This window comes from Parambassis ranga, chromosome 8, assembly GCF_900634625.1.
Source record: "Parambassis ranga chromosome 8, fParRan2.1, whole genome shotgun sequence".
NCBI classification, from domain to species: domain Eukaryota; kingdom Metazoa; phylum Chordata; class Actinopteri; family Ambassidae; genus Parambassis; species Parambassis ranga.
The window spans coordinates 6,892,127-6,915,077 of record NC_041029.1 but is presented as its reverse complement, the minus strand read 5'-3'; the positions used below and the strand labels follow the sequence as shown (position 1 = coordinate 6,915,077).

The 22,951-nt window shown below is 43.9% G+C and overlaps 3 protein-coding genes and 1 non-coding gene across 7 annotated transcripts; 3 read left to right on the top strand and 1 right to left on the bottom strand.

The window, feature by feature from the left end:
• Positions 1 to 43: 43 nt before the first annotated feature.
• Positions 44 to 9,015, top strand: nr1d1 (nuclear receptor subfamily 1, group d, member 1). 2 transcript variants are annotated; one of them, XM_028412309.1, is made up of 9 exons: positions 44 to 246; positions 367 to 490; positions 5,456 to 5,737; positions 5,854 to 5,942; positions 6,049 to 6,193; positions 6,325 to 7,019; positions 7,142 to 7,327; positions 7,425 to 7,635; positions 7,748 to 9,015. In XM_028412309.1, exons 2-9 carry the CDS (start codon positions 433 to 435, stop codon positions 7,966 to 7,968), a joined length of 1,887 nt encoding a protein of 628 aa, XP_028268110.1. In that variant the 5' UTR covers positions 44 to 246; positions 367 to 432; the 3' UTR covers positions 7,969 to 9,015. The 2 variants fall into 2 exon arrangements, with proteins under 2 accessions (XP_028268110.1, XP_028268109.1); XM_028412308.1 differs by having other exon boundaries at positions 44 to 490.
• Positions 9,016 to 10,670: 1,655 nt separating this feature from the next.
• On the bottom strand, positions 10,671 to 13,382 carry LOC114440088 (uncharacterized). Of its 2 annotated transcripts, none has more exons than XM_028412363.1 (9): positions 13,341 to 13,382; positions 13,033 to 13,126; positions 12,717 to 12,840; positions 12,308 to 12,465; positions 12,067 to 12,209; positions 11,808 to 11,985; positions 11,470 to 11,609; positions 11,105 to 11,267; positions 10,671 to 10,914 (listed from the first exon to the last, which is right to left on the bottom strand). In XM_028412363.1, exons 1-9 carry the CDS (start codon positions 13,355 to 13,357, stop codon positions 10,849 to 10,851), a joined length of 1,083 nt encoding a protein of 360 aa, XP_028268164.1. In that variant the 5' UTR covers positions 13,358 to 13,382; the 3' UTR covers positions 10,671 to 10,848. The 2 variants fall into 2 exon arrangements, with proteins under 2 accessions (XP_028268164.1, XP_028268165.1); XM_028412364.1 differs by lacking the exon at positions 13,341 to 13,382 and adding an exon at positions 13,195 to 13,334.
• A 353-nt stretch (positions 13,383 to 13,735) lies between these two features.
• On the top strand, positions 13,736 to 13,854 carry LOC114440624 (5S ribosomal RNA). Its single transcript, XR_003671162.1, has one exon. It is a non-coding gene; the product is annotated as a 5S ribosomal RNA (ribosomal RNA).
• Positions 13,855 to 14,141: 287 nt separating this feature from the next.
• Positions 14,142 to 22,736, top strand: LOC114440059 (WAS/WASL-interacting protein family member 2-like). 2 transcript variants are annotated; one of them, XM_028412329.1, is made up of 8 exons: positions 14,142 to 14,293; positions 15,049 to 15,143; positions 15,327 to 15,459; positions 17,961 to 18,086; positions 18,177 to 18,842; positions 18,942 to 19,166; positions 20,333 to 20,434; positions 20,601 to 22,736. In XM_028412329.1, the coding sequence occupies exons 2-8, from the start codon at positions 15,081 to 15,083 to the stop codon at positions 20,639 to 20,641; spliced, it is 1,356 nt and encodes a 451-aa protein (XP_028268130.1). In that variant the 5' UTR covers positions 14,142 to 14,293; positions 15,049 to 15,080; the 3' UTR covers positions 20,642 to 22,736. The 2 variants fall into 2 exon arrangements, with proteins under 2 accessions (XP_028268130.1, XP_028268129.1); XM_028412328.1 differs by having other exon boundaries at positions 15,327 to 15,624.
• The last annotated feature ends 215 nt before the right edge of the window (positions 22,737 to 22,951 follow it).

The following is a 22,951-nucleotide window of genomic DNA, read 5'->3' as shown; positions in this document are numbered from 1 at the left end:
GTACATAGGAGGGGCGGGAAAGTGTGTCACTGGGGCACGAGGCTCTCCCCGCGGTCACATGGTCCCGTTTTCTGCCGCGTGCGGGCACGGCGGCCCCCGCACATTCACATCATCATCATCATCATCATCATCATCACCGCCGTCCTGCTGCGCTCGCGCTCCGTTTGAAAAAATAAAACACTGAGGAAGAGAGTAGGAGAGGGGCTCGTGCAGCAGATGACAAGACTCCTCGTGCAGCAGACACACGTCAGTTCAGAGCGAGCAGAAACAGAGCACACCTGTAGAGAAGATGCACCGCATCGTCTGTGGTCTCTAGTCTTATTTTATTCTTATTTTATTTCCTCGTCTGTGATGCGGACGGAGCAGCAGGTTTCATATCCGGCATTTTCGAAGTAGCCTACGCTTTCGTGCGTAAATCTGCTGGAGCTCAGGATGACGACCACTGCCATGGACACAGACAACACCAATAACAACAACAACAACAACACAGGTAAATGTCACTGTTAACTGTAAAAGTGTCTGTGTGTGTTGTATAGTTTAGTTACATTATAGTCAGTTGTTGTGTTTGTGTCTTTTGTGGAGAGTGTCCGGCCGCGCGTCAAAACGCACCTGCGATGTGTGTTTTAATGTGAGACTTGTACTCTCCTGGAAGGTGTGGGACTCTGTCAGTGTTCATAAAATGTATCTTCTGGCTTCGGTGTTTACAAGCAGTCTAGCACCATGACTGGAATCATTTAGCAGCTCCTTAGTTGGCTTTGGAGGCGCATGTTCCACAAAACAATCATTTCCTTGATGAAATATCTCACTGACTGCTGGTAAAATATTCTAAGTTTAAAAGTAGGAAATGGGGCTTGAGTAATATTTTTTAAGCGCGACGCATCCGTGCTTCACACTCAGAAACTTGGAAACTAAACTGAGGCAAAGTTGGACAAGGAAGATGTTTAGAAAGCAGGAGAACATTTTTCTCCATTAGGCGCACTTGACGATCATCTGCCCGTGCGTAAAGCGCGTCAGATGCGGTTGAGTTTTATGCTGTAGGCCTCACTGCCCTCATTAAGCGGTTCTGAGCCACCAGCAGGACTTTAACTTCAGTGTAAATATGTGACAGACATGTGCATGCGCTGGGCGCTCTGAGAATCGCCGCCCTCCGCTGCGCAGACCATCACGGGGACGCCACCGTGAATCCGCCTGTGTTTCGGGGAACTGGGTCACGATGACGGAAACCGGTCGGTGGGTCGCTTGGTGTCAGGTGGACTAGCAGCGATGTGTACGTGTGAACACGTTGCGGACGTGCGCGCACTCTCTTGCGCCACTATAGCGGCCGTTGCCGGCGCACATGGACCGGCAAACCGGGCCATGTGCGCTTTGTTTTCACGGAGCTCGGCGCCCTGTGATTGGCTACTGGTCAGAATGAGCTCCTTGCATAATTCTCCTCCTCTCCTCCTCTGCTCCTCCTCCTCCGCCTGACCGTGTGTTTGTTTCCTCTGCATTTCACAGAAACTGTTTCACAGTGAAAAGACATACTGCTGAAGATAGACATGTCTTTATTGACATTCCTTTATGTCAGAAACACAGGCTGCAGTGTTTGATAATAATTTGGATTTATATTATAATTGTTGATAACATGCATCTGACTTGTTTTCACACAGCAGCTCTAACCTCTTTTTATTAGCTATAGTTACAGTGGCCTGCCACAGTGTGTGTGACGTTATAAGACATATTTCATTCAGTTAGCTGACCTCATAAAAAAAACATGTGAGAAAATGAACTCTGGGTTTTACACACTACATGTTTTCACCATCGTCCATCATATTATTTTATGCAGCTTCATGCTTTCTTGTCTTCAGTTTTGGTAAGAGGCTAGTTTTTACTTCATGTAAAGTTAAATGTGTTGATGACTGATTTTGCAGCAGGTCACATCTGAGAATTTAACATCAGACATAAACAAAGGTTCCCAGCACTCCGAGAAGGATTTTACAAATCTGGACCATTCAGCTGCTACACTCCTTTACTCAAAGCCTAATCACTTCTGTAAACATCAGTCATTATTGACTTTAACTGCCACAAGGGAATGATGTGATTTATCTACCTTAAATGTAGGACATTGGATTAAAAACACACCTTAATAAATGTCATTTTATTATTTGATTGACATATATATCTTGTTTTAAACGGCCTACTTTTTCATGTAGATACATTTTTTGTTTCTAAATTAATGCCCTTTGGCTGTAAGCAAGCACTGCAGGACCCATGAACCTTAGCTTCTGTTGCTATGGGAACCCCCCTGGTTTCCATAGCAACAGATCCCATCCCAACCTGATTTATAGGGTTGAGTGTTTTTGTGAGGGTTTCTACAAAGCAGAGAGATTTCCATCTTCTCGGCAGTGTTTTAACTTGTTCAGTTTTCAGACTATTTAAAGGTGTAGTTCAGTCCTGTGCCCTGATTTTAGAAGCCGGTTGTTTAAAAGATCTTGTAAGACATATTTTAAGTTGCATCAGTCTGCAGGAGGAGGTCAAGGTGGAGAGGAGTTGAGCAGAGTCCGGGACAGAGACACCAAGAGACAAGTTTTACATCCAGAGAATTTTCCAGTTCCCTTCTATCGCGGAAAGAAATGAGGTCTAAGGTCCCATGCTCGTTCACTGAAGAGACAAAAAAAAACACCAAATATGTGATGGGCTGCAGAAGTCATGTTGTAATAACATGTTGTTCTTGTGCTCAGTTCATTTTTTCTATGACTGGATATATGCGTGTTAGAAATGAATGGTGGGAACGTGAGAGTGTGTGCAGAGGGAGGAGGAGGTGTCGCTGTAGGCGGGTCGGTTTGGAGCCAGTCTCGTTGTGGAGCCGGCTGTGTAGAGGAGGCACGTGGCTCGGGGGTGTGACTACTGAAAGCACACGAGCCTCCCTCTGAGGACGCACGAGGGAGAGAGAGGGAAACAGATAGAGAGGGCAGCAGGTTGAACTACACGGATCCAGTTTCTGTGAAATCCTGCTCCGTTACTGTACTTCTTAATGATGTTTTTATAGTACTCGTCTGTTTTTAATAGAGTTTAACATCCTCAGTTATATCTGTCATCATGAGCTTATATCTGCAATCTCATCTCAAGGCCTGTAGTGCAGTTTAGTTTGTCCTGTTATGATTTGTCCTTTATCTAAGTCTGTTTTTTGTGATTTCTGTTGTTCTTCATGGCTCATTTTTCTCTCAGTGCAGAAAGGTGTTCTCGTCACCTTGCTTCCTGTCTTTGTGACCCACTTAGACAGTTCTCCCTCTGTTATGTAACAGGTGGACTGGATCAGATTCAGGACACTGTACAGCACTCCACATGTTTACATCTCTGTCTTAAGTTTTAAACACCAGCTGGATATCTGCACACTATCACATCTGAGCTGTGTTTCAGATGTCTGTCTCGGATACTGATAAGTTTGTCAATATCAGCCTGGTCCCATATGAATGATGGCCTTAATGCTGACCTCTATAATATAGACATCAGCTGAACCTGGTGCCAGTCTGTGGTGTTCATGTTCTTTTCCAGACAGCGCCCAGAAAGTCAGATTTTCCAGTGCAAACATGCCTGTAAACACCCCCCCCCTCACACACACACACACACACACACACACACACACACACTTGGGGGGATTCTTGGTCATCCAGGTCTTTTTCCTTCAGGTCCAGTTGCCTCACTTCAACCTCTTGAACACACATTATAAGCACTGGTTTTCTATTGATGTTCTTTTGAGAGCATAATACAGATCCTCTAGTATAGATTCAACATGTCTGAATGAATGAATTCAAGCTGACTGAGTCAGAGATGATGAATGTTGGTTTGAGTGTGTACAGGGGAAGGAGAGGTATGTGAAACGGATTGCCTTATAACTGACTGTAGTCATGGAAAAATACATGAAAATGACCTCAGGTGAAAAAACCTGAATGATGCTGAGGTGTACATGACGATGTGACACGCCTGAGTCATGAGAGTGTGTGTGTGTGTGTGTGTGTTTTGGATGGAAGCAGCAGCAGCACGTTTGTGAATGTGTGAAAACAGGTTGTGTGTCATTCAGACAAAAGGAGGCGTCACATGCGGCTCCAACACGTGCAGACAGACAGATGCAGCCACTGCATCACATCACATTGCTGCCTTCACATGAGCACACAGTCACTTCTTCCTCCTCACAGTTATTATTCAGTCTGAATGGACTGTCAGGGGTCTTCATTTTCTAAAGAGCAGAACAAAAGCTACTTTTAAATATTCCACTTATTTCATATTTCAGTTTAATTCTACAGTGTAGAAGTATCACCTTGGTGTTCATCCATCTGCCTACAACTTCACCATTGCTTTCAGCTCCTCACCAGTTTCAAACAGCTGCAGACTCGCTCCTAAAGCGCCACTTGATGAGCTAAAACAAGACAAACAGAGCCAAGCTAAAAACAGAGCCAAGCTGGTGGAGCATTGTCGGCTCCCATAGGAGCTGCTGGAGACCAAAAAAAGAGTCAATAGGAAATGCTAGTCATGTTGCCTGTAACTATTTTAACAGTTTCTGTTCACAACTTTAAGACACAGCCTAACATACACAGATCAGCTCGGTCCTATTCTCCTCTCTCTCTCTCTAAAAGCACTAAAAGCTCCTGCCGTCTGTGTGTAGGCAGCAGAAACATTTTGCTTTCCATCTGTTCCTCAGTCTGTTTCTGCTGCTGATCTGCTCACCTCACATGGAGCACACACCTCCTGTGTGCCTGCATCCACCCATCTATCAACATCAGTCCGTCCACCCAACCATAATTTCTCCTTTATTCACATATCTATTAATTCATCTAAACTACATCCTCCTCTTCTCATCTTTCTGAGGCACCAGATAAAAATGTGATGCACCTTTAAATGTTGAGATTTTGATGCTTTATTTTAGTTTCAGTCCATCCAAAGCTAGTGTTGCAGTATTTTTAAAAACTATTTTCTTCCAGTCAGTGAAGGTACAGTGTGTCTTACATGTTCTTTAAAGGGATCTTTGGTTGTTCTATGAGAGGAGGTGGGCAGAGGAATGAGTCTACTCCCTCCTAGGCCGGCTGTCCACTCCCACTTCTGTTCCCAAAATTCCTAGAAAGTCTGTTTGTTTTGAACTTTTACTACAGACCCCCCCCCTTGTTACCATGGTCACAGGAAAACAGCCAGCCACAAATATCCCTCCCCCTCTCCCCACCACACTCACAGATGGCTCCGCCTCCTCATGCCGAGCAGCATGAGGTCATTGAACTGTTCCCGGAACAGTCTGATGTGACTTTTACTATGAAGAGTTAGTAGTTTTTTTGTACAGTGGAGATAACCATTGTGTTAATATCTAACGTTTCAGACTTTATTACATTGTTTTTCTAATATTGAGTGTGACTTTTATTCATTAACGATGGCATATTAATGCATTAATGTCACTGTGACCACTGACCTCCTCTCTGCTCTCTTGCAGGAGGTGTGATCTCTTATGTGGGCTCATGTGGAGGCTCTCCAACCAGGAACAGTCCAGTCTCCATGTACAGTGAGAACTCCAACTCCCAGCCCTGCTTCAACTCCTCCTCCTCTTTCACTCCTCCCTTCCTCAGCAGCAGCAGCAGCAGCAGCTCCAGCTCAGGCTCTGCTGGAGACGATGGCTCCTCCTCAGCCTCTTCGTCAGCAGGAGGTTCTCCTCGAGGCCGGGACGATGGCGGCTCTCTGAGGGCATCTCCCAGCAAGTCTGTGGCCAGTTTGACCAGTAAGAGCCCATTTAGTTTGACAAGCATTTTCACCACATTTGCATTTTACTCCCATGACTGACGCCAAGCACTCATTTTCTTTCGTGTAACTCTAACTCTAACATCTGTGTTTCAGAACTGAATGGTATGGTGCTGCTTTGCAAGGTCTGTGGTGATGTGGCCTCAGGTTTCCATTACGGAGTTCACGCCTGCGAAGGCTGCAAGGTGAGATACCACCTAACCACCTACAACCCGAGCGATTTACGTCACCGTCATGGGGGGGGGGGGATTGAGGAGACGCGGTTGCTGACCTGAAGTCTCTTTTCTGCAGGGTTTCTTCCGCCGCAGCATCCAACAGAACATCCAGTACAAGAAGTGTCTGAAGAATGAGACCTGCACCATCATGAGGATCAACAGGAACCGCTGCCAGCAGTGTCGTTTCAAGAAGTGCCTGTCTGTGGGCATGAGCCGAGACGGTGAGCAGTCGCACCTGTCTATAACAACCATACTGTATCAGTGGAGTTGATGTTTATATATATATAAAACCCATCAAAACGGAGAGAGACATCTATGACACCCCTTCTTCTTCCTTCTTTTCTGCCCACAGCGGTTCGTTTTGGTCGGATCCCAAAGCGTGAAAAGCAGAGAATGTTGGCTGAGATGCAAAGCGCCATGAACAACATGGTCAACAACCAGCTACAGAATGACTTCCAGCTTGCCAGCCTGTCCTCCTCCTCGTCTTCTTCTTCCTCTTCCTCCTCCTCCTCCTCCTCTTCTTCCTCTTCCTCTCCATGCCCTGGAGTGACCATCGCTCCCCAGCCCACAGCCCTGCCACTTACTCCTTCCTCCCCCTCCCCTCCTGCCCCAGCATCCTCTTCTCCTCCTCCTCCTCTTCCTCCTCCACCCTGTCACAGCCCATCCCACTCCTCTTCCCCACCACCCAGCCCTGGGATGGACTCCACAATCAGTGCCGTCGCCCGCGCTCACCGTGAAACCTTTCTGTACGCTCATGACAAGCTAGCTAATCCGCCGCAGCAGCAGAATAACAACACCCTCCACCACAACAGAGAAGCTGAGCTATGGGGGCCCAACCGCTGCCCCAATGGTTACCATGCCAATGGCCTCAACACCATCTATCACCACAACAACAACCTGGGCACTGGGTGCTACCTGCCACCAGAAAACAACCGCAATGTCACGCATCATCACCATAGCAACGGAAGACGAAACCTTTTCATGAATAACCTGTTTGGAGGAGATGGGCAGAACTGCCCCATGAAGAACCAGACTGGGATAGTGCTGGTAAGAACCAACCGACACAAAACCATCATACTCATGGATTCTGGACCTTTTCTTTTATGTGTACTCTACCACATGTTCATATTTTTACACTGTGGGTTTGTGGTCTCTCTCTCTCCATATAGGCTTGTCCAATGAACATGCAGCCTCAAGCTGACCCCTCAAAGACGCCCCAGGAGATCTGGGAGGACTTCTCCCTGTCCTTCACCCCTGCTGTCAAGGAGGTGGTGGAATTTGCCAAACATATCCCAGGATTCAGCACTCTGTCCCAGAATGACCAGGTCACCCTGTTGAAGGCTGGAACCTTTGAGGTACAACAGTCTGTTTCATCATTTTCACTGCTTGTTTAAGGGAACATAGCCTGTCTTTGGCTGAAGCTTATCGGATGTTCTTTTTTTCTTGTGCCAGGTGCTGATGGTACGCTTTGCAACACTGTTCGATGTGAAGGAACAGACTGTGACGTTCATCTCTGGTGCCACCTACTGCATGGAGGAGCTGAAGGCGATGGGGATGGGTGAGCTGCTGGGAGCAATGTTTGACTTTAGCCACAAACTGGCTGCGTTAGAACTGACTGCTGAGGAGCTTGGACTGTTCACGGCCGTTGTGCTGGTGTCTGCAGGTGAGCATCAACAGTATGCTAGTCTTGATGATAATGTATACAGATTTATGATTTCACTGCACACCTAAAGATCCTGTAAATCATTCATAGTGTCTGTGTTGTCTTGTACCAGATCGGTCTGGTATCGAGAACGTGGCATCAGTGGAGCAGCTGCAGGAGAACCTGATCAAAGCTCTGCGCTTGCTCATCAACAAGTCGACCGTCACGTCTGACAACAACAGTCACAACGTGGATTCGCCACGCTTCACCAAACTGCTGCTGAAACTGCCCGACTTGCGAACACTCAACAACATGCACTCTGAGAAGCTGCTCTCCTTCCGCATTGATGCCTAATGACCTCCAAATAACATCACCACGCTCTCAATACGTAAATATGACCACGTGGACTGCTCTGCTGCCAGGTCACCGCATCATCACGATGTCATAAGGGCCAGGTGATGAGAAGAACTGTTCAGCACACAGCTCACCGCCAAATTAAGAGTCTGCTCAAACAGCTGCTCCTCCAGAGTGACATTTGAAGAAACTGATCACATCATTTTGACCTAATCAAAGACCATTGGGGAAACCAGCCAATAACACAACGTTGTTCATCTCTAGTTTATTCAAGGCAAAGTACAGAGACAGATCCACAGGTCTGTGGACAACAACACATTTCAGAAAATTTTATGTTAAATATACTGATTGAACGAGGTAAAGTGCCCATTGGCTGCTTTTAAAATCGTCATCTGTCTCAGTGTAATAGCTCAAATGGAAATTGCCTTATTCAGTCATGATTTACAGCTAGTTGCTCACAATCACATTTTTTAATCCATTCACAACTTTTGTTGTAGCTTTTATAGCAAACGTTATTGCCCCCCTTTGACAAAATATGGCGCCTCATTTTAAAAAGTGAGCTCCTGCTTTGACTCTGAAGTAAACAGAAATTAAGGGTAATTTCAGCCTCTTCCATTATAAACTGTTTCGGGTGACAGGGACATCCAGAACTTCCAGACAAACATACTCTTGAGTATGTGGATTCCGCTTCTTATCAAGAACGAGGGAACAGATTTCTAACGCTTTCTATCCTGGTTATGCTTCGAACACAACAGCACCAGCCAACTGCACGAAGAAGCAGCAGCGATGGACGGCTCCACTGACCAATAAGACAAGAGGAGGAGGAGGAGGGGGAGGCCCTGGTGGTGAGCTGCTGCTGTCCAGAACAATGCCTCAAACAAACTTTTTGCAGCAGATCTTATGTATTAAAACTGTAAATACTCAGAAACAAAAATATCCAGTTATACTTGAACTGTTTGGGGAACTGCTTTGAGAACTGTTATACATCTATATTTTTTGTTAATATGAATATATGCCTGTGCAAATATGACTCTATAATAAAGTGTGTGGGGCACAAAATGTATATACAACAGGTTTGTGGAATTTGAAATGCATCTAATGGAAATTCTGATGTATGTATTTTAATCTGTGTTTTATGTTGTAAAGATATATATATATATATAAATATATATATACATATATAAACATACATAAAAATTCTGACTCTTTGTTTCATTCCATGGTAGCAGTACTCATCAGGTGCTCTCATTCTGAATAGTTATATTCTCAGTTGCAGCTCTCTGCTGGTACAGCCAATAATATGATGTGCTAAAAAACATATAGTCACATTTAGGGATGAAAAATACATAATTAACAATTCCTTTAGTATTGATTTTAGTATTGACACCCACATATTGATTAACCGAGCAGCCTTATAACTTCAGTAGTAGGATGGGTCAGCTTGGTATATTAGACACAAGTTGTTTCAGTTAGAAAAAAGGCGAATAAAACCAAATTGTTTTTTTTTTGCAAAAGTTTAAATTATCGTAGATTATTTCCTGTTTGATGGATGATTCAGGAGTCAGTAGGACAGCAGCAGCAGATGGAAGCAGAAGAAATTCACAGGGAGGAGAAAGTAGGTCGAACTGAAGCCTCATAACCAACTTTCCTCACTGCTGATTGGTCAACTGCCTTAAAACCTCAGTATCCCAACTGACCAATGAGGAGCCAGCAGGTGGTGACATGAGCTGTGTCCCAGTTTCAGACAGATTCATACACCGCCTCCTGTTAGTGTGTCAGTCTCTTATATAATAGTGTTAAAACAGTGTCCTGGCTAGTGTCTTAAATACAGTGTCAACACACCCAAGTTAAACTGGCTATAGAAAAAAACAGCAGCAATAGTAGCAGTAATATAAGTCTTCCTTAGAAGTTAATCAGATTATAGTCTAGAATCTGTTGCTTTCATTATTAGATGGCTTCCAAATACAACATACTCAAACCAGACTTTTGGCATTATTAATCAACACTTACCTGCACTCAAACATGCAATAACTTTACACTTAAATGAGTGTTTAGCCTGTTTGTGTGGCATTCAGTTCCACCAGCAGACTAACATAAAAAGTAACAATGCACTTTTTTTGTTTTCTAAAGAGGCTAAATCTGTGTCTGTTTGCCAACATGTTATGTAATCACGTGTAGACTTGTGTGCGTTATGTCATAGTGTACAGTAGAGGAGCAGCAGCGCATGCTAGGAGGCAGCAGGAAACAGCACCACCAAAAGGCAGCTTTTCTATAGTCGCACCTGAACTCATTCACAGGATTCTTATTTGTGCTGTCCTCCATACAAATGGAGCTGTTTGTAGCTTTTTTTTAATAAACATGTTTTGATATATGTGGGACTTTTTTTATTTACCAATGTTATGCATAAATACATTTGTCCCATTCTTTTGTAAGATTATTATCCAGCCTCATTTGAAATTAAAATAGTGCTCTCACATTCACTTTCATTCATTTATGTTTATATATTGGGTTAGTGATCAGAAATAAATGTCTGTTTTATCACTGGAAAATTAAAACACAATAAAGTGTGTAAAGAAAAGGACATGATTCAGTTGTGAAGAAACACTTATTTGATTGTTACTCAGAATGTATGCATCATTATAAAGACTTATTTTGTTTTCTGTGTGTAATTTTTAATAAAATGTTGATGTAATTTGGTCACAAACTGAGATAAAAAACATTTAGAAATACAATACAGGTAATAACCCAGCTGTATGCATGAAAATAAAATAAAGAGGAATTAGTCCACATATCTGGAGGTGATGAATACAGATGAGAGCCTGACATCTAGTGGACATGTGAAGAAAAACAAGGAACATGCAGAAAAAACAGACATCTCTCTTAGACGAGGGGACTGCTGCAGAGAAACACCAACCAGTCGGTCAGATTGAGGTCATTTTTAGGAGGCTGAAACACAAACACAGACAGTACTCAGTTCACTGTCGGGGCCATTCATAATCATATTCATTCAAATTGACAGCCTTTAAACATACCCAAACCAAATCTGATGTAAGTATCTAACACAAGCGTTTAACATGATACATATATTATAATTAAGTGGTCATTATTACACATGTAACACACATTATCCTCTTACCTTCAGTCCAGATGTGTCCACAAGTTGTCCATCTCGTCGTATTGACAGCAGTCGAACTTGACCACAGCTTGGATATCCCTCCTCCACCTCCAGGTGACACACCAATGATGCTGACTTTAAATAGACAAGCAGGCGCTGAGCAGGACGCCAATCGATGGCAAAACTGGAAACACAAACACAGTTTTAACTCTCATTTTATGACGTTCTCAATCAGATTTTGTCTGTTGGTTCAGACTGCATTAAGCCAGTCTCAGAGTTGTAAGCTCCTCATGACCAAAGATGAGAACGATAAGATTCTTGAACCATCAGAGGTCTCACTAATAATCATCACTGACTGAATTAATTATCTAAAGAGGGAGGTTTACCTGGTTCTCAGGGTCTGGATCTCAGACAGAAGCTCAGCCTGACCATCATAGCACTGCATCACCTCCAGCAAGGCAGCACCTAATTCATTTCGTTTGCCCATCACCCGTTCCTCCACCAGGATCGCTGTACCCTCACTTTCCTGCAGACATAGTGACACTGTGACTTCAGCTGAATGCTCTGTTAAAGAGAAACTTCTCTCTATTCATTATTCTCAAGAGTGTATGACCTTTGCAATACACATGGGTGAAAATGTTCACTGACGGTAATGGGTCAGCTCACTGACTCCATGGGGGCACACAGACAGCCAGGTAACATCATGTACACCTGTGGAGATTACCTGCATACTGAAGCAGCCATCATGGCCATAGATGACTGACAGTTTAGGTGCCCCGTTTTGATTGGATGATAGGTTAGAGGAAACGTGTGGCATGGACCCAATGCACAGTTCTGACTGGTTGAACGTCAGCAGGTGTACTGTCATTAAGTCCCGCAGAGAAGTGATGAGTTCCTGCCGCCTGACAAGTAAATAAGAGGCCACATTAGTAACCAATCAGAATGTGTGAATGGGGGGTGCCTCATGACCTCATGACACTTACTCTGCTTTGAGCTGCCGCCAGCCCATCAGCTGACTGAGAACTGCCTCTGACTCCTCCCTCAGGTGGGTCAGCTGTTGATTACATGACCGCAAAGCGTTTTGTGCCTTTTGCAGAGTCTGCTCCAGCTGTTCGCACTGATGCTTCTGAGGGAGAGAAGGAGGAGAGAAGGCAAAGAGGAGAGGTTCGAAAATGTAGCTGGCTGAATGTTGTGTTGTGTGTTTGTTTATGTGTGTGTGGTCACCTTGCTGTGCAGCTGCTTCATCAGCTGTGTAAGAGTGTTTCGCCTGCTATGGATCTGGTGGATTTTGTCATGCAAAGATCTGAGCAGTGCCTCAGTCTCCTCCAACCCTAACCTGTTTTCCGCCTTCAGAGCCTTCCACCTGCCCCGGGCCCCGCCATCTACAGAAAATTAAATGGATTCAGATCTAAAGAGGCTTTGTGAAAGTACGTTGGTTAAATGGATTACTAAGTTGACAACTGATTTGCATCCATTTTGATTATTTAAATCAAGAAAATAATCAGCTGCTCAACTGATACGAATGATGTTAAAGTAAAACATAAAATAAATTTGACTGGATAAAATGGTAAACTTCTTATATTTCTCCAACATGGGTATTTACGGTGTTTGTACTCTGTGTGTTTGTGTGTACCAGGCTGGGGAGGGCAGGGCTGTTTCATTAGTTGCTGGGCAGATTCCAGACCTTCCAGGAGGGACATCGAAGAGTCCAAGACAAACAGTTGACGCCACAAAACCTTCTGGACACGACGACTGTCCTAAACACACATGTCAGTAGAATTTAATACCGACGTTAACAATATCAGTGCAATATTAAAAGTAATTTCTGTGTTAAAGGTCTACCTCGGTTTCTTTACACTGAAACAGAAGTCCTGCCATGTACCTCACAGCATCAGCCTAATATTTCTACCTCAAATATTTCTGACATGATCCAACAATTGCCAACACACCGTAAGGTAGAGGAGCATCCTTGCTGCTTCTGCACAGTCCGACTCCGGGTCCCCATTGTGATCCAGCAGTGACGGGTCGCAGCACCGCAGCACACTGACAACAAACAAACAGGATAGCTTCATGTAGGACAATACCGACAATTGATTAGCTGTGGCTGCTACCTGCTAGTTTCCGAGAAACCACATCACACTGCTGCTAATTCACATTTTTCACATGGAGCATGAAACTCCAGCCTTTAGGAAGCATTTAAGACATTTTATAAGTCGTTAGTTGGGAACATTTAGAAGAAAAACGTTTTAGAACGTACCCTCGCACATCCGCCATTTCTGTTTTCAAACGTCCGCGGTACCACGACTGATCTGATTGGCCAGTTGACCGTGACGTTTTAGACTCGAACAGCCAATCATTGTGAGGAATTTTCAAACGTAGTTTGTCCAACAGAGCAAAAGGTACATGTATACCGTAAGGAAAAAGAACTTAAAAAAGAAAAGAAAAACAAATTAAATGTATAGATAACAATAATTGTCACATCACACAGATTTGCCTGAAAACACAATTTTATATTGTGAAATCGGCAATTTGCTGTCAAATGTTATCCTTGACCACTGTTTTGCTATTTTATTAAACTTATAGGCTATATACTCAGATTTCTACGGTAGTGTTGACTTATATATAAAGAAGCTGACAGGTACAGTGTCATTTGCTTACGGCCACACCACTCTGAACGCGCCCGATCTCGTCTGATCTCGGAAGCTAAGCAGGGTCGGGCCTGGTCAGTACTTGGATGGGAGACCGCCTGGGAATACCAGGTGCTGTAAGCTTTTCCTCCAGTGTAACCTTCTTGTCGTTGTATTTTTGCACTTGCAATCTAACGTGAACTGCGGACAACATAAAATCCTTCAGATGTACGATACTAAGCAGAATTTTAAGGAAAAACAACGTGTTATAATAAAGTCAAAATATACAGAAATAATTTCACATTAGTTAAAACGGGGCCTGGTACTAATGACGAAAACAGTTTTTAACATTTCATTTTTTATTAATATTTTTACTTTCGCCCCTCCGTGGCTGCAGCGCATGCCCGTCTGCGTGGTCACGTGCTCCTGTGTTGACTGAAGAGAAATAAAAAATCTCGGCGCTCTGCAGGCTAACGGCTAACCGCGGAGCTAACAGACCTCAAAAGAGAAGTTTAACACATAAAATAGCCGACAGATACATCGAAGTATGAGCTAAGCTGCAAAGACGCGTTGACGCTCAGAGGTATGATTTTCTGATCTCACCTTCTTGGATGTGTCGGTGATGCTACACAGAGATTCAAGCTTATGCTAAGACGCGGCTAGCAGGCTGGGCTAGCGGTTTAGCTAACTCCACATAATAAAAAGTAGCGGCTTTAGGAGGCATATGGTGCTAATAGCCCGTTGTGTATCTGCCTGCACAGATGTTGATTACTAAAGCAAACAGCTGGAGAAGAGCTTAGCGGAGAGGCAAAGGTGTTAGCTTGAAGTCATGCACAGATTTAAGAGCTAGGCCGATGTAAGCTAGTATGTTAGCCAATGTCAGTGCCTTCGCGAAGACGAAAATCATCCAAAATATTTGCTTTTTTTGTTATAACATAGATGATAAATGTGTCAGAATTCACACCATTAGTGTTAACGATTTTTAGACTCTCTGTAGGTCTGTGACGTCTACATTTAACATTATTGCATGTAGACCTAATTGAGCTGTGCTTCCCAAAGATGAAACCAGGTTTTTAATTTATTTTAGAGACACTATCTGATTATCTAATCCAGGGCTGATAAATGTATAAACTGTAGTTTTAATCATCCTTTGATCCAGACCGCCACCTGACCACCACTAAAGCAAGGCCTTTTCTGATTTGTCATTGGAAGAAAATATATGCAAATATATGCAAAAATCATGTCACTGTGCCCTTTTTTCATTTTACAGACCGAACAATTGATTGTTGTCCGATAATCCTACTAATAATAAAATAATTGTTCTTCAATGTTTTTCAGGGTGATTGGGTGTGTGTTGTATCAACAGTGGGATGCCTATCCCGCCCCCTCCTCCTCCACCAGGGGGACCCCCACCTCCCCCCACCTTCAATGAGGTGAGGAGATGCTTGACATCATCAAACTTAAGTTAAAAATGACTAGAAACCTTTCATGCATGGATTTATGTAATAATTATGTGCAACATTTTCCCACGATGCAGTATGCCATCTCATTTATGTAAAACAGCACAGTTGCGATTTAAACTGACCTCCTTCCTTCTACCCATCACCCCATTCCAGGCTAACACCAACCCCCCGAAGCTGAACAGAGAGGAGGCAAAAGGCCGCAATGCTTTGCTGTCGGACATCTGTAATGGCACCAAACTGAAAAAGGTGGCAGTGGTGAATGACCGCAGTGCTCCGCTGCTTGATAGTAAGAGTCAAACACCTAAGAGCCAAACACCTCCCACAGAGCACCCATACATTCGCTTATACCAATACCTACAACAGCAACCGAGCCAGCCTAAACAGCAAGCGGCCCCGTCTGAAGAGCAGAAGAAGACGGCTGGAGAAAAGAGCTCTGCTCTGTCTCTAGAGAGTAAGACGACAATCTTCTCTGATACTAGAGGCTGACTGCAGGAGGCTGAATTTAAACAGCCGCCAAGTTTCCTGTCCACAGAGGGAGATGTCAGACACACAAGCTTTAATTTTATGCCTCTTGGCCAAATCAGTTGATCAGAAACATTCTATAGTCTGACATTAGAGGGAAACACACAAATTAAATATCAAACCAGACCTGTTGATCTGTAAACCTATGTGTAGTTTGACAGTTTGATGCAGTGATTTAACCTAGGTGTTCTTTAGTGCCCTGACATGAGCGGAAGTTTTACTTTATTTACATAACAGCCTCTTGGTGTTCTTGATTGTCAGTGATTCAGGAACTGTAGCAGAGATCAGAATGGGCTGATTTCTGACAGTAATATATATATTGACACTAAAACTAAACGGCATGTTTCAACAACACATCACAAACACATGGTCACATTTGACAAACAGAATCAGGACAGATTCTGATGACCCTGTTTGTTCATGTTTGTTTTTGTTCCACCTTTTTTAACTGTTACTTCTCATCTGATATGTCGATACTGTTTGTGTCTGAGTTTTTACATAACTGCTTTAACTTTTCTTCTGTTTCTCTCTTTGCTGATCTCTGATGAGTTTGGACTTGCTGTGTCAGACAGATAGCGGTGCAGACTAAAATCACAGCATCAAACTGTTGTGTGTGGAGTTAGGAGGAGGTAGAATTGGTGGACAGGTGACGGAGCGGCTGCTTGAACAGATCCTGCAGCTTCCTGCGCAGCTGCTGTTGAACCGATGATGCTTGCTGCTGCTTTAGTTATGGGCTGTTAAAATGTCTGCCGTCCGCTTTCATGTTGCACCGAGTTTCATTCCAAACTCCTTCGTATTGTAGAGGAAACAATAATGCTCAGACAAGGAGGTATTGTTTTGTTAAGGAGAGGTGAACAGATTTTTTCTGTTTCATTGATATTATCAGTATTGAGGCCTTTATTTGTCATAGACAGGTATTATACAGTGTTTGTAGAAGAGGTAAATAAGGTAAATATATGCGTTTTTCATTTTATTATAGAGTCAAATATAAATTCATGATTTTTGTCTGGTGTACAAAACACCTGTTTGGGAAGGTAAACTACGTCATATTCATGCACAATAATATATAACGCTGCACTTTACAGCTTAATCTCTGTATACAATGTCACATGTGGCTCTGTATGTCAACAGAAAAAGTTTTGTTGACATTGACAATGACACATTTTGGTAGGACACAGAAATTAGAAACATGTGTTTTGCATGATGTTACAGTTAGATTAGATATTTTATACACAACCAGAAAAAAACTGCAGAAAACTGATATGAAATAATTATTTTTTTTAACTGATTGATGATGACTTCATATATGGTGTCTAACTGTATCAGATTTCTTTCTGGTTGGAGTGAAACTAACGGCTCTCTCTATAGCAAAGTTGCAGAGTAGCATGCAGCAGCATGTTAGCTAGCCTCAGCAATGCTGAACTATTGTTAGAGAAGCACTCTGTAACTGCTTCGCCTTGCTTATTAACCTGCTAAACCGAGCAGCTTTAAGTTGAACTGGCTTCCCGTTGAGGAATGTGACATCCGAGTGGGTGGCAGACATCCCTGGTCGTTACAGTTTAAGCTTAATGTGCTGCACAGCCCTAAAAAATGGCTGGGGTTGCTCCTTAATGATTATTCTGCTTTATTTTCAATCTGCTTCATGAGTGATAACAACGAGGTGACATTCAATAACATTGGATAAGCTATCACCTCCTGCTGCTTTCACAGCTGAATCACAGATTGACCCCAAATAATCTTATGTGATCATATAGTTATAACAGAATTTTCCGGAAGTGCAGCTGCAGAAGGTGAAGTAAGCAGACATTTTATCTCACACTGGGTGGGGCTGCTGGAGAATGAGAAGTTTATTGAAAAAAGCTTTGACGTTGAATCCTGTCAGTTTTAGTGATGTATCTCACAGGCCTACCCGACAGATAAAATGCTTAAATATAATCGATTATTCATTAATTGTGACTGTGCAGCCCATGATCATCTGTGATGTCATAAATTGTAATTGATGTTTCCGACTGTTGTGCTGGCGATGACGTCATTGGAGCTGCGTGGGAGCGTAAACACTTGATTTTCATTTAAAGTCTCACTTCATCTCACCTCATGTCACCTCATCTCACCTCAGTGTCTTACGTAGTCACCTGACCTCACCCGCATCCCGCCTCACACACTAATCTGTCCGTCACATCAGTGATGTCATCGTAGTGTCGTGGTGTCAGTGTACTGCAAGGAGGCGAGGCACTCTCTCACCTGTTTAATGGTTGTGGTTCTCAGAGCTGAAAGGAGGCAGAGCAACATCCACAGGAGCCAATGGGAGTGGTGCTGCAAGCCCTCAAGGTTCTGCCCCGCCAATTGGTGGTCTGTTCACAGGTGGAGTTCCCAAACTGAGGCCAGTTGGAGGTGAGGGGATGATGTTATTAATGATCTACTGTGTTCTTGTTCTCAAATATATACCTATATAAACCTTCTGATGTATTGTGTCTGTCAAAGATGGCTCTTCTGGACGTTCTCCCTCCACCCGGGCTGCAGCGCCCCGACCCCCTAGTCATCGTCCTGATGATGCAGAGAGCCCATCTCCTCAGGCGACGTCCCCAATGGAGACGTCCCGTTCCCAGCGTCCCTCACTTCCCAACCTGTCCTGCTCTCCCTCCACCTCCTCTCCTTCCTCTGCAGCCTCTTCTCCTTCCACTGGCATGAAACACTCCTCCTCTGCCCCACCTCCCCCTCCACCTCTCTCTCGTCGAGGCAATGCCCCCTCCCCTCCCTCCTCATCTTACAACAGAGAGAAGCCCCTTCCACCTACACCTAACAACACCCCACCCCTCCCATCCAAACCTCCTCCGTCTCCCGGGAACAGCAGACGGCCAGCCACCTCAGGAGGAAACCCCGCTTCCATCACCTCCTCCTCGTCTCTTGCCCCTCCTCCTCCCCCCTACCGTGTCACTAATGGTCCTACAGGTGGAGGTAATGAGTCAGCACCTGATCTACCACAGCGCCACAACTCCCTCAGCAGCAAACGGACCGCCCCCTTACCAGGAGGCCACACCCCCACCAGAGGCCCTGCTCCTCCACCCCCTCCCGCATCACCCACACCATCCCAACAGGGTGGTAACAGGCCTCCACCCCCTGTAAGAGACGCACCAGGTAGAGGTGCAGGTGAGGGTTCAGTATAAACATAAATCATCATATTTAACCTTGTTTAACCTGCTAAAAACATGCTGAACCGTGGAGCGCCTGTGCTGTTCTCTCCCTCAGCACCACCTGTTCCGGTCCAGTCGTCAGCGCCAAGAGTGGGCGGCAGAGAAGCCCCGCCTCCCCCACCTTACAGGACACATGGTAGCCCATCCCTCTCCTCTGACCCCCCCACCAGAGGAAAACCTCCTCCCCCACCGTCCCGCACCCCCGCTGCTCCTCCCCCACCTCCCCCTCCTCTCCGCAATGGACATTCCACTCCCTCGTCTATCCCTCGCTCTTTTGTTGGTGAGTCATCTCCATCTCTTCATCCAGCACACAATCGGAGTTGTCATTGATGAGTATTTAACCACCTAAAGTGTTTGTTTGAGCCAGAATCATCCTCCTGGATGTTCAGATCTGAATTTATCTTAAATTTAAGCAACTGATTATTATAACTGGTCACAATCTAAAAAAATTAATTGTTCATTTAGTGGTTCATTATTTAGGTTTTAAGTGTTAGTAGTTCTTTTGTTTAGTCTTTATTTGTATCGCAGCTTTATCTTCATCTTCACTTTCCTTTATCCTGTTTTCTCCTCTGTTCCGTTGTTTGCCAAAACCCTCAAGTGGAAACCTCTAGAGCTAGAGATAGAAAACTGCAGAAAGCTCTTAAGCTGGATCCATACTCCGAGAGAACAGAGAACTCCCTCCCCCCTGCAGATGTTACGCCCACAAAATGACGTCATTTTTTATCTCGAACCGCCCGTTGTGCAGCGATCTCGTGCACAGGGTCCGGGCAGAACTTTTTCTCTCAAGGCTGTGCGGCAACCATGCTGTGATTGGTCAGAATGTATTGTGGGCGTGATGAATGTGTTGAAGCGCAAGAGCTTCTTCAGGTGCAGAACACACAGGCAGAAGGAGGAAGCACAACGACAATGGACAGTTTAGATGAGCAGCTGGCAAACAGCTCCTGGAAGGAGAAACACGGCGCACAGAGGAGAGCGTCTGTCCAAAAGGTGGCGATAAAAATTAATCCCAGTATTGATCACGGCGTTACAGCGGCTCGACGCACATTAAACACCGGGAGACGGGATGTATTATTGCGTCAGCTACACTGATCTTCTATCTATTGTCATGGTGTACGCCCTCTTCCCTGTCAATTATCAGCTCATTAGGCCAGGTAACCATGACTGTGCTCACACTTTACAATACAATTGCATTGTCAACCTTTTGTGTGTGACGTGCGCTGCGTAGGAGGGCCGTATGAGGAGTTCTGCACACACGCGTCTCGCGGAGTATGGTACCTCCGTGCCGAAACTAACTTTTTTTTTTACTCTTACCACCAGTGGAGCGAGTTCTCTGTTCTCTGTTCTCGTGGAGTATGGAACAGCCTTTAGTTCCACTGTGTATGAGTGAAGTTTATTTAAATATGTAAGGAAAAAATTGAAAAACTGTTTTTCTTTCTCCTCCTGCAGATGATTTTGAGTCAAAGTATTCGTTTCATCCTCTGGACGACTTCCCTCCTCCAGACGAGTACAGACACTTCACCAAGATCTACCCCAGCAAGGCCAACAGAGGTACAGACTCACAGCTGGATGAAGTTATTAATGTTCATTAATTAAAGGATTACTAACGTCCTGCTAAAAACACGATTGAGGAAAACCTGAATCGAACATTAAACACTCGATGCTAAAAGGATGCTGCTCTATAATATTTTTATGTGTTTTTATGACTTTGTTTCAGTGATGAGAGGAGCTCCTCCACTGCCTCCTGTTGGCAGGTGAACCAGGAAGACCTGCACACATGCACACACACGCACACAAACACACACAACATACATCCTGTTTGACGTCTGCAGCATTTGATCTTCGTCACTTTCGCCTTCTCCATCGCCGCATCGTTTACGCTCACAGCTGATTGGCTGACAGGGGAACAGTGACTGACCAATCAGAGACAGAGGCGGTGAGACGGCAGGACCACCACTGGACAAGAACGTCCTTAATTGTGTCTTCAGAGATAAAATGTGAATTGGAACCAGGAGACGCTGACGCTCCTCCTTTTCTGCAACACCTGTTAGTTTTATCTTCTTTTTTTATTTCGCACCTGCACTTTTTGTTTTTTTAAGACTGAACATGAAGAAGAGTTTGTGAGGTGTAGTCTGAGGTGAAGTGTTGTGAGGCTCAGATGGATTCTGAACATTTAGACTAGTAGTTCAGCATTGAAATGTGGGTCAGTGAACCAGCTGCTGTTTTGGGGAGTTAACAGTTAAACATAACAATAACAACTATTAATCTGTCTTTAAAAGGAATAAGATAAATTTAACTTAACAGCAGAGATGAACCTGGTCCTCAGAGCTCCATAAAACTGAACTGAAAGCAGCTGCTGTGAAGTAAATTTGTTGTTTGAGGATTTACCTATGGATGAAGACGAAGGATGAAAACACTAAACGCTGCTTCATCATCATCATCATCACCCTGCGTTAGTGATGTCAGTGACGAGACCTCCAATGGGGTCAGAAGTCAGATCTGATTGGATCAGGTTGGATCTTAAAGTGCCAAGAGCGTCTGAGGTGAACCTGAACAGACTCACCTGAGGTCAGGTGACTCCTGCTGCATGCCTGTACCACGTCTGTGTACTATAGGGGTGGCAATGAGGATGGGCCAACACTAGAAGTGTTCTGTCCCCAGCAAAGCTCCTTCTATCCTTCCTTCCTCCACCTTCCCAACTCCCCTTTTCTTTCCATTTCCTTTCTCCCTTCCTCATCACATCTAACTGCAAACTCAACTTGTTGCATGTCATCCTTATTTGAGTATTTTGTGTGTGAGAGAGACTGAGTTTAAAGAGCGTGGCAATGTTTTTTTGCTTTTTTTTTATTAAATACATGCAGTGTTAATGTCAATGATTCACAGCTGGCTGTTTGAACAGAAGCAGGTTTTGAGTTAAAGTCAGACAGAATCAATGCATTTATTGAGATAAGAGTGAAACTTGTTTTATGGAAATTAGTTCGAGTCTACAGTTGTTTCTGTTCACACTGTCTTCATGTTTCAAAGCAGGTAAAAATGTAGACATTTGTCTAATGTTCCTTTCTCACAGTGCCACACTGCTGATCTTCCTCTTTGTGTGTACAACATGTTGTTTTTTCTTTTGTGTTTTTGATTTTGAGACATGGATTTAAATCATGTGACGGAGCACTTTTCTGTTTTTAATATTTCACTGCTAAAAAAAATGATTCCAGGTTGAAGAAAAAGCCTGAAATGTTCTGACACTGTTTTTCCTGCTGAGCTGAAACAGCTAAAATAATGTTCATTTAGTGATTATCTGTAGTTACAGATGCATCATTTGTCCGAGCACCACTACTCCTATTCATTGCTGCTGCTTAGCTCTTTACTGACACACTCCATGTAGAAAAATTACTGATTTTAAGCTCTTCAAAAAAAGGCAGTAAACGGCATCTCTTCTGCCTTTTCGGCGCCTGCCTCCATTCAAAAATAGAACGACTTCGTATTCTTTTTCTCAGAAGCAGCAATGCCTCTTTAAAACTTACAGTTAACATCCTGAGTTGAGTTGTAGTTGATGCATCTTTAGCTGCAACTGGAACCACCTCTCCTTCATCTGTTTGCCTTACAAACTGCTGTAAATCTGATCAGTTAGTGTATGTAAAAAGCTAATATCAGCTGTTATTATAAGGTGACTTATTAGCTGCAGGACACACTGTAGAGACGACAACTGTAGTGATGATAGTGTCAAACTGTCCTGTGGCTTTTCTTTGGGACTGATGGTCTGTTTCAGCCCCAGTTTAACAGCATGTTCTCTCTCGCTGGTCTCTGTTATTTTAACGGAAGCTGTCTGAACTCTGAATTAAAAATCCATCAGTTACTATTTTTCTTCTGATTACTCATGGATTACTCTTTCTCTCCCTCCATAATCTGTGTTGATGAAGGTTCTCAGTCATCCAGGTCATCATACGTAGAGAAGATTGAAGCGAGGCCTCTGGACGTTTTCTTTAAAAAAGTTTCCAAGAAAACTCTACAAGTCCAGATGCCTCGCTTCAATCTTCTCTAAGTATGCACGCTGTGTTGATCTAAGTTTTTAAA